This window comes from Bombus fervidus, chromosome 6 (assembly GCF_041682495.2).
Source record: "Bombus fervidus isolate BK054 chromosome 6, iyBomFerv1, whole genome shotgun sequence".
Classification (NCBI taxonomy): Eukaryota; Metazoa; Arthropoda; class Insecta; order Hymenoptera; family Apidae; genus Bombus; species Bombus fervidus.
In genome coordinates, this window is record NC_091522.1 from 7011805 (window position 1) to 7023370 (window position 11566).

At 38.9% G+C, this 11566-nt stretch overlaps 1 protein-coding gene across 1 annotated transcript in view; it reads right to left on the minus strand.

Annotated features, from left to right (window-relative positions):
- The window catches only part of LOC139988064 (probable nuclear hormone receptor HR3), a 136331-nt gene extending 126286 nt beyond the window's left edge, over nucleotides 1-10045 (minus strand). Inside the window, exon 1 of the mRNA XM_072005018.1 lies at nucleotides 8740-10045. Within this exon, the coding sequence (XP_071861119.1) occupies nucleotides 8740-8758 (19 nt within the window). The 5' untranslated portion in view covers nucleotides 8759-10045. The remainder of the gene's footprint in view (nucleotides 1-8739) is intronic.
- Between the last annotated feature and the right edge of the window lie 1521 nt (nucleotides 10046-11566).

Below are 11566 nucleotides of genomic sequence, written 5' to 3' on the forward strand. Positions count from 1 at the left end.
CACAGAAAGCTCGATTTATCTCATATTTCTCTGCCGTGGTCTTAAATCTTAATCGAATAGTAGGGTACAACGTATAATTTACTTCAAAAAACTGTTATGGCATGACTCATTGCATAAAATGATAAAAATGACAAAGAAATTTTTCGAGGCAACTAGACTTTTATCAAAATAGACGTATTATAATACATTTCCATCTATCAAGATTATCAAAGACAGTGTACTTAATGTGTAATTAAAATCTTTGAAGTACTTGTATAATTATACTGAAAAAGGAAAAACATATGCGCGTTGTTATTAATGAAATGTGATTATTTCAACAAAAAATGGAGTAATTTATTTAAACCAACTGGACTAGTTCAGATATGTTGATTAAAGGTTTGCGATGGTTTGGAACACACCGAGGAATCTTGTGAGTTAACGCGTAAGCAGATCCGGTGAAATCGGACTTGTTCTCGATTACGCGCGTTACCTCGTTGATGCGCAATTAAGTTGCATCAATTTTGAATTAGAAAACGTTCCAGCGTCTGCTGATTTCTGTTCAAGCGATATTTCAAAGACACACACATGCGTGCTTTTACAGGAAAAGAGGAACGACAGTGGAAAAATGAGATTTTTTTACATCACCTACGAACCTCGTGGTGTGAAATTCAAGGATGCAGAATCTGCGTGAAAGACGAAGATTTAAACAGGTATTTGATGAAACTTCTTATAACTGTCGAGAGTTTTCAACGCGCTTGGCAAGCTGACACGAGTGGACTTGAATTTACGAACAAGTCCTGGCCAAGATTTTCGCGCCGCCTGAAAAATTGTCAATCCCATCTTCCGGCATTCTGATTGCGAATCATATTTGCATCGAAGAAAATCTTACTTCATCGTCCTGCCAATAATTTTGTTACGGAATGTTTACCCTAGGACGGCAAATAAATTCTGGAAACTTCACTCGACTGTGTTGCCAACATACATGTATACAGTGTATACACACGGTTCGGTTCAACGAACTCCCACACGATCTTCTCTCCTCGGAGAGATTCGAGAAGTTGAATTAATACCAAACGAAAACCTTGAAAACGCGTCGACTCGTCGTAAGTGAGCTACGATCAAGATTAAATGCATATAATAGTGTGTCCCGCATAGTTAAAACCGGGATGATTTAAAGCCATAGAGGAAGAGGCTAGAGCGGAAGAGTTCTCTAAACTGCCAACGGCGGAAAGCAACGGATGACTTATTTCACAGTTAAAATAGTTAAACAAGCCAGGGATAATTGAGGCGACAATTGTATTTGTTCGCAGTAACGAGTTTCGTAAGAATAATCTTTAGCATTTTACGTAGCGATCTTACATGATGATCTCAGTCCTTCAACTAGTCGACGGCCATCACATGTTTAGATCGTTGAACTTGTGTTAGACCTTTCCCTTGCTCTCAAGTTCAAAAACCCGCGTTAATCTTCGAGTAAGCGGATTATTTTTGTCAGGTGAATCACGACCGAGGTATGACTATCGCATGACAAAACGCAATCCTTGTATTAAAAGAGAAAAACGAAGGAATGTGAATTATTCGTCATCCACTCTTTTATGTTCATATTTCAAACGTGCTACAATAAACTGCCTTTTGAAGTATTTTATCCATCCTTTTGAGACAAATTTAATTATGACCAAAAAAAAGATAATTGCCTTTTTAACTTTCTGTTTTGTTTATTTAAAATATATTTATCAGTATGGGACACGACAGAGAATATTTGAAAATATTTTCCAATTCCAATGTTTTTAAAATACCATCTATTATATTAAAGTAACCAACCATCGTATTTTTGTATTTTGTGTATGCGCCATCGAATTAAATAAAAATTAAACATACGTACATACGCCAATATTCATTAAAAGTTTTATCTACCATGCGAATATTTCCGACCAATAACCCAGATTTTTCTATGTTAATAATAAATTAAATGAACCAGATTCTGAACAACGTTTCGACGCTACAGTACGAATCCTCGTGGACGTTTTGATCTTATGTTACAATTAAACAAAATTTTATTTAATGTACACCGACGATAACGTGAATGATAGCAATGTAAAATAAAAATACAATGTGATAGCAGACAAAAAATGAAAACAAACATAGACTAAATAAACTAAACTCCTAACTGAATTTCTGTATCAAGCCTAGAAGAAAGGATCTTCGGATCAAAGAAACGAACGTTTAGCATCGATCAAACTCGGATAGATCGTTGAACCTAAACTCGACCTTTCTTTCCGCTCTCGCTTAACCGAATCGATATTCAAGGAGAACCTTGAAAAGACCCTACTACATTACCTTCACTCGGCCAGCCCGGTATCGAGAGTAGTATAGAGAGACTTCTAAGACTTAGAGGTGTCGGAAGAGGCATGGTCCACGGCCAGGAAGAGAACAGTGGGGAGTATCTGTAGGGGGAGTAGGAAGAGAACAGAGGGGGAGTAGGAAGAGAACAGAGGGGGAGTAATAAGAAACAGCTGGTGGGTTGAACGAGCCTCGAGTTCAATGACTGGAGAACGAAGGAGCAAACCGAGTTTCGAGATAGGTAGGTAGGTAGGTAGGTAGGTAGATAGGTAGGCAAACGGAGAGTCACGTTTACTTGCGTAGACGCACGCGGATGCGGTTGTATACGTGTTAAAAACGATCGTCCCGATGTGTCATGTGTATGGATATATAAACGTATGTTTGTCATTGATTAGGGATTGATCGATTGTTGAACGTAATATTTTTTCGTCGAATTAAAGGATGTGTAGGAAGAATTATGGTAATCGTTATAGTGAATAAACGCCTCGAAAAATAAGTTAACAGTCTTACATTTAAACTTTTGACAAGAGCATCAACTTGTCTTAACTTGCCTTAACTTTGTCTCCCGAGGCAATTGCAATATATTTATTGGTTAAAAATCTCTATTTGGACAATTGTCTGTGTTTGATACAATGTATTTTAATTAACGAATAAAAGAATCTATAATAATTTTATTCTTGATGACCATTATAACTATGTGTAGTAGAAGATTATGATACAATGAAATTTATCTCTAGGAGATAATATACGATAATAAAACTGGTATTTATAATCGTTATAGATTTATAAACATCTTGTTGTTTGAGAAACTCTACTGATTTAAGTTTTAAAATATGTAATAAAGAAGATTGTACATTTGAAGAATCAAGTACTATTTCTACGAATCCATCAAAATGTTTGAATATTTATAAGTAACAGTATATAAGTACATATCAATTAAACAGTACCTATATACTAAACAGTATAGGTATACGTGTAACATATAGATTGAAGCAACGTCCCCGAATGCAATTCCGAGTTTCGGAATCCGCTATGACTCACGATTTTCCTGATTGGGCTCATCGCGTGGATCGTTTTACGCTGACACGGAACCGAAATTACCGTTGGCTGCGCAAGATGATCGAGCTCGCGTTCGCGCGCGGCGTTTTGCATCGAGCCATGGAACGAGCTCGCGTCAGCAAGCTTCAGATCTTTGTCTCCTCACCGTGGAATGCCCTCGCGCGAGAAGTCAGATGTCTTTGTTTCCACGGTAAGATTGTATATCGAGATATTAGCCCTCTCTCGATCTCGACTTTTTCAACCGTTGCTCGGGCTGAACGAATACATACGATATTCTTGAGACAGTTGAGCGCTGTTACCATGAGGAATTAGAATTACGAACTTGGACTCTGTGGGATCAAAATACAAAGGATTAAGATAATATTACTATCAAGAACTCCTGTGGATAATATAGATCTGTAAATTAATTACAAAGAAGATATGGAAAGATTGCTGTGTGTATTTCAAAAAATGTCAAAAATCGTAAATAAAATATTTCGGAAAAATTTCTTTAACGATATTTGTATTGAGAAGGAAAGGTATAATCTACTGTCTCATCTCAACATACAAGTACAAGACTGAGAAGATAATTCTAAATGAACATTTAAATAAACTATCAAGTATCGATCTCCAAAATAAGATATCAATAGTTTCAGTTCTTCGAGCTCTACCAGTGAGCAAAGTTTTATCGAAAAATTATAGTTACACGTCTTTCTACGGTATATATTTTGAGGAACAGTAATTTTAATTTTAGCTGGATGGAAGTTAAGAAAATGTTGATTGAAAGTATCGTGATGATTTCGTCATCGACGTCGATAACACTATTGTATGCATGATCAAGAGAGGGTGGGGACAGTTAAAATTCGATGTAAGACATTTACGAACGGTCGCTTCGATCATGGGACTGCCATAACGGTACCTTGAAACGTAATTTGGGTAGAGCCACCCATCGACTTATACCAACTTTGGTTCATTGCCTACTATCTGCCTTCCTGTTTGTTCACCGACACAATTGATTTCTTTCAAATACTTTTTTGTCCAAGACGGTCACGTCAAACCAGACTTATTTTTACAAACTTGTATTTGCATAAGAACGACAACTGGTTAAATTTATAATCGATGCAATTTAGCAAGATGCAGACCAACAAAGCAACAAATAATTGAACCACATAAAGCTTTGCAATCTTTACACCTGTTTCAAGCATGAACATTACGAAGACAAAACATAAACTGTAAACGCGAATTTATTTAAAAGCAAAGGGAGAAAATATAATCAAAGAAATTGTTTTCAGTAAACCTTCCGATACTTTTTGTACACCTATCCCTACCGTGGTCGGTCAATATATTACTTGACAATTATGTACATATTCGTACATGTGAATCCGAACTTGTATTTGTTGATGTTTTTGGTACATTTTCTTCTCTAGCTAACCGGAATAAAAATTTCTGCCTTGACATCTTTTCACCCGTTGCTGCTTTATACGAAACCCGGGCATTTATTCCTGCTAGGTCTAGAATATTGAAAAACACCTGGAAGGACCACCTACAAGATTTCGACTTGACACTGTATTTTCTTGCCATTTGGTTATTTCTTTTGAGTTGGCCATGCCACATTGAGATAGCTTTTCTTTTATATTGATTGTATATAATAGATCGGACAGATTACATATATTTCTTAAAAAAGAAAAAAGTAAAACGAGAAGTAAATACTGAAAAATACATCTTATGCATATTTTAAGGAAAGCTGTATAGTTTGATGGCGATGTGATAATGTTTAAATACGTCATAGTTGTACAAAAGTTTGAAGACGGTCCAATTGACCGATAGTGGTAGATTTAGTGTTAAGAGCTTCACTCGATAAAATTAACTGTTTCAACTGGATGCACGATATAGACATACACAAATGTACAGTTGAACTTATTCAAGCAGAATGCAGTACAAACAGAGATGCTTGTAGATATACGGTCATCTATTATACATTTAATTGTTATTGCTGTTTCTTGGAGACATTAAATTATAGCATTTTTCTTATACTCTTGAGAAAATAATGGTATTTTGCAAATTCATTATTAAATAAATAGTTACTGTTATTAAAAATAATTTAGTAATATTATTGCATATAAGCCATTTAATCAAGTACAAAGAAAAGTTCTCATCTCACTAAACGCTTAGTTCTCAAAAATTGCTGTCCACTGAAAAGGTTAAAATCGCAAGAAAAAGCGATTGTGACAGAGCTCCTACGGGATTCGGAATTCAGATTGTTGCATTCCAGGAGACCTACCTACTAGTGAAACACGCCACAACCGATGTAACTCACGTCTACGTAAATGAGTTCGTTCACGTTCGAGGTAACCGCCTAGCTATCGACATGTGTAACCAGCGTACGTGAATACCATTGATGGTCCCAAAGTCAAGAACCACGGTAGACTCACTCACGTATCTTGCGTAATGTCTTACGAGAATTCATAAAGCTGTATCCCACGTAACAGAGTTTCTACGTGACCCATTCCGCCGGCAAAGAAGAAATAATAGCATCCAACATGTGCAAGTTTATCTTCGCATCTCAAATAACTGGGGAAACTTCTGTCGTTAACCCTTTCAGTAATGAATATTCCGGACATTAATGATTACTACATACGATTTGCTATGGCCATCATGGCAACCATAAAATTACGAGGACTATATAAAATACCAATTAGTTGCTAATGTTTGCGGTATCATCATCATTTTCTATTTTGTAATTTATAGAATTGATCAGTGTATCTAGCATCTATACTATCAGCATCTATACTCTACATGTACTTTAAAATGGCTACTTCTTTCACCTATACTTTTTTCATCAGAGAAATTAAATAATTTAAGTAATAATATCTGTCTTAACGTATTCCTTATTCTTTCGTTTCTCGTGCTACGCTTTCTATCGGAACGTACAAAGACAACACATTCGTTTCAGCACCATTATTTGGAACCTAAGACAATTAAAGGGACGTAACGTATGCATGAAGAACAACGAATGTGTATAAAGGTGAACTTCCACTTAACAAGCATTGCCTATTGAACGATAGGTACAACCACCTCTTATCTCGTAACTTAGACCACGAAAAATTTTTGTGTAATACGGAAACGAGAATCGCACGAAGACGAGCAACGTTATCGAGGTACCAGCAGTTCGTCAGGTCCGCGTTTATGTAAATGATGCGGCAGGCAAAGGCACTTTAGTCACCGGAATCCGGACTTGACCGGCCGTACCATCGCGGGTACCACGAAAGTACCTGGTGGCCTGTGAGAGAGCGAACGAATGCGTGTACGTAGAGGAGGCATACAGAAAGCCGGTGTGCGTGAACCGGGCCCGCGTGTTATGCCGTACGTGTATATGCCAGGTTCAACGACCTTAGCTTTTGTTCGTGTCCCAAGTGGCAAGCCCCGTCGACGCTTAGTTCGAAAAACGACAGTGGGCGCCGGCTCCCGAGGTCCGAAGCTCGCGTCACAAACTAAAATCCACTGCCGACCGTCCGGTTAGGTAATCGATCGCAATGCCCTTACGTTTACCAAGGTCTTTGCCACCTGTCACAGGAAGAGTATCTCGCTTTCCTACCTGCTTTTCTCCCTTCCCTCATTCCATTCGCCACAGTTCCTCTTTCTCTTTCTATCTCTGTGCCTCTCTTTTTCTTACTCTTTATCCCCTACTATGTACTTTACAGCTATCTCTTTCTCTCTATTTCCCTCGAGAGACACTCTGTCTCATTTCTTCTATTTTGCCAGATAGATTTCACGATAATCGGGATTTCGCGAGATGCGCTGGGTTTTAAAAATTCGTGGTCACACTTGGCACTCGCTGTATACTTCCTCGGTTTGCTCCGATCGATCGGAAAGGTCGATGATCTCGCGGTTACGCGTTCACGAAGGTCGTTGAATAATTCGTATAGCCGTCTACGTCGATCCTGGCGATTTAATTTTTCAACTTCGCTGTGTCCTCGCTGCTTATCCTTCGTGGAAACTTGTGAGTTTGCTCCCAACTTTCAAGGTAATCGCGAGGTAATTGATTTCAGAAAATTCTGCCAACTTTCAATTTCCCTTGGCTCCCTTTTCTTTTTATAGCTTTGGGACAGTGATCGAGGCTAGAAAATGTAAATCGTTCTTGAAATGCACCATGTTATTTATTGCGTGTGACGACATTGTCGTTGGGCTATCGACGAATTGAGGTTGATAAGAAAATTACAGCGATGATAAGAATCTTGAAATCAGAGAGAATCTTCGAAAGCAGAAGGCGATGAAGATAGAAGATATAGGAAAGGAATATGAGATGATAACTACACGTCTAGGAACCAGAAGTACCTCGCTGACTGACCTGTGTTCGTTGTCAGTGTGTTACTGACCTCGAGTGACCCTGCTATCACGACCGTAACTCCGCGTACTGTTAGCTTCCACAAATATATTTATTTCTTCGGTCAATACTCCGCTCAAGCTGCAGCTTTGCTCTTCCTTAAAACGTCACGTTCATTTGCAATTTCGATCAAACTTCTTCCATATTTTTGATAAATTGATGTGAATGTTCATCTCATTTCACTCAGTTTCGTTGTAACATGACGAAGTATAGTCAGGTAATAAACGATATGCTTTATGAATTAAAAAATAGTAGGAAATCGACTTGTTTGTAAGTTTGAACAATTAGTTTAAAAATATCCATAATTAGAGAATGATATTAGATAATTGAATGTGTAATTGATCATAGGTATGTAGATTTAGTCGAAAGTACAGGTAGGCGAGTTGGATTCACGTCTAATCGTCAGTGTGTTACTGACCTCAAGTGACCCTGCCATCGTGGCCACAACACCGCGTACTGTTACCCCGTGCAAATGCATTTGCTACTCGTGCCGCGTGACGAACATTTCGATCTAAACCGTACAGAATAAAGATCGATCGTTCTTTTTTTAGACACACTGACGAAATCGAATAGTCGGAATTAAATCGAAGGTATTGTATCAATTTGTATCTTCCGATATACATAAAAAAATCAGAGAAAATGCGTCTCACTGGTGTGTGATTATGTGCACGCTATGTATAATAATACGGTAGGATTCTATTTATCTAAAATAGTAGGGGAACTAACAGTTCACATAACTGGCTCGGTCGTATGATAGGAGTTCGGTGATTGTTCCCACTATCTATGATTTTTCAAATAATCAAAACTTAGCCTCAGATAAGTAAATTTAGGATTTTAGTTAAAATTTCAATTTAATCAAAGTTTCGTCCCAATAAATGCAATTCGATTGTAATGATTAGTTACTAGAAACGAAAAAAAAAAAAAAAATAAAGTCACAGAAGAAGAGAAAGAAAATTGACATTTCTAAAAAGCAGGGTGCCAAATTTTGTTCGTTGACTCACCTCTTATGGTGCTAGGCATCTTGTCCGAGTTCACATATCCTGATATCCAAAACAATATATCTCCGATTCACAGATCGATCCGTTTTGCCCACTATTTTGCACTAAATTGATCAATCACAATCTAATCAACGAAACCTCGTGTTTCTCTGTTTTCGACACTGAATCAAATAGCACCCTTACACCCTCACCGCGATGCGTCTTCATTCACGTTGCGTTACCTAATGTCAGACGACGCGCTTCCAACGCATTACGACGCCAATCGCTGTTGTTTTCGCACATCCGTAGCTATCGCAAGTGTCAAACACGCTCACCACAAATCCTTGTCCATCGATCGACGATCTCAACGTTTCTTTTTATATTCATACGTCCAAATTTATTTGTACCACGTTTTCTCTCTCTGCTTCATACGATACGAATTTTATCGAGATTACTTCACACTCCTTGATCTTCCCGCAAGTTACGAGAAGATAAGTTTGAACCGTGAAAGATGTTGCAGAAGATCCAACAGTTTGACAAGATGGATTTCAATCTCCAATCGTACACTTCGATTCAAAACTTTTGCACTGACGCACGTTTCGAACAAACCACCTTGATAAAGATACAAGTATCCAGATAAAAAAACCTTTCAAATGACAGAATTCGAAGATTTCTCGTCCTTTATCTCCTTAATCAGGAACAAAGGAAACCGTCGGTAACCGTTGTCGTGGTCGTCGTCGCCCTTCGCGGATGCAACTGGTCACCAACAACAATGGCGGCGGCGGCTTCGACAATGGTACCAAAAACTTGCTATGAGTTGACCACAGAATTACGATCTGTGTTGAACGGTAAATGGTAGCTGGTGTTGTCAACGACGCGTAGCTAACCCAGGTAAGACAGACTATTATCCAGACAACGAAGATTATAGCAGGATTGCCGTTGTTATCAACCGGAACAATGGTCGTGAAAAATCAACCAGGGTAGTAGCTCCATACACCAAGAAATTCCCAGACGCCGCTTCGTTAACAGGAAACACGCTCTATATTACTTTGTTCTTTTCTCAGGTGTACTCTTATATGTTCTTGTATATATCTTCTTCCAAAAATCTATCTTAGGTATGATCCTTTTTTGTCAGATGCAATGATAGAACGAGATCCAAGATGATCAAACTTTATGACGTAATCGGTACTGAAAGATTTTTTCCTTCTGAATGGTAATATTCGACGATTTCTCCGAGTTCGCGAGCCACGAGTGACCGTGTTCCGTTTTGTCCTCTATCTGTGAACCAAGGTTCGGCGGTGGTCCGGTGGTGGTAGCCGGTGAGTGACTCTACCGTGGCGCGGAGATCCACAGGTGCTCGCACGGTGCCTCGTGCCCTTACCACTACCACCAACCCCCTCCCCTCCACCGTTCCGTGGTCGACTCTTCCGCCTCCACCACCTTCTCTCGTACCCCTACCAAGAGCTATACCGCGACGGAACCTCTTCGCATAGTGGTATCGTCGTCTCTCTTCATCCCCTCTTCGAGAGAGTCACAGTCAGTTTCTTCTTCGGCTACTACTTTTTCTTCTTCTTCTTCTTCTTCTTCTTATGCCACGACGTCGTCTTCCTTCTGTGTCTCTTTCGTCCGGTTTTTATTTATCACCGAGCTCCCCGATGCTCTGTGTGTTTCTTCACGATACACACAGCTTTCTTCCGCGACGGGCTCGTCACTCGGCTGCACCGTTCACCGTTATTCGCCTCGTATGGCACCCTCTTCGCATTCCTCCCTTTCTTCTCCCCCTCCCCGGCGTCGTCGGTTGCCCGTTTTATCCGCGACTCTCTGCACCGTAACCCTCGTTTCTTGAAGGTTTGCTCGCACCGACCGCGAATGTCGCTCTTTGAAAAGGGAACGCGTCGACGTCGCCGGCGATATCGGTGAAGCGGTTTTTTAGTAGCGTCATCAGCACCATGGAGGATCGTTCTTAGATCGTTGGCATTAGGATCGCGTGCTTCCGAATTCAAATCGATAAAACATTAAATTTTAAATCGAGTGATGAACAGTTACGGAAGTCTCTCTCTTTCTATATATATGTGTGTGTGTGCTATGACTATTTTTACTGAAATAAAATGATACAAAATTAATCTTGTACCTCAAGGCGAGTAAAATTTAAGTAAATATTATGTATGCTTTGTGTAGATAAAAATTTTCCTTTTCATGGATAATTGCAAATGTTACTGTGTTATTCAATTGTAAAACAATTATGTTGTAACGAATTAAGATAAGCTTTTACAATTTACTCTACTTACTACGAATTTGTGTCTAAAGATAGTAAATATGTTACTGATTCTTTTTAATGAAACATTACATTTTACTGGTTTTGTTATAGTAAATAAGAACATGAAATGTTTCCAACTGTTCATAGCTACAAGGAAACTTGTTCAATACTTTTTCGCGTTTACTACCTTTTTCCATAGTTGGTCAGTATAGAAATGGTATTACCTCTGCTCGTTTAGCCATTGCGCAGTCTGTTTTCAGTTTGGAGCCTCTTTCGTTTTACAGTGTACTATCAATTCCGCTGCTGGCCAGTTAATTAAGCTTCGAGCAGAGTTAATGATTCCGCGGTGGAATTAAAATTCAAAGGCCTAACCGCGATGGATTTTTCGAGTCAACGCCTCAGCAGTACAGTTATTGCAAAACAACTATCCGATTCTAAAGAAGGCCACGCTGATTACCGACTAATTCCGAGCGTGCATCGCTCCCTCTAATGAATTGTTCGCGTAATGCCAATTAGCCGCGTGAAGAATCTTAGCGGTATCAAAATCATGCACTGCGAAAAAAGATGGAACGAGACACGCAGATTTTAATCTAA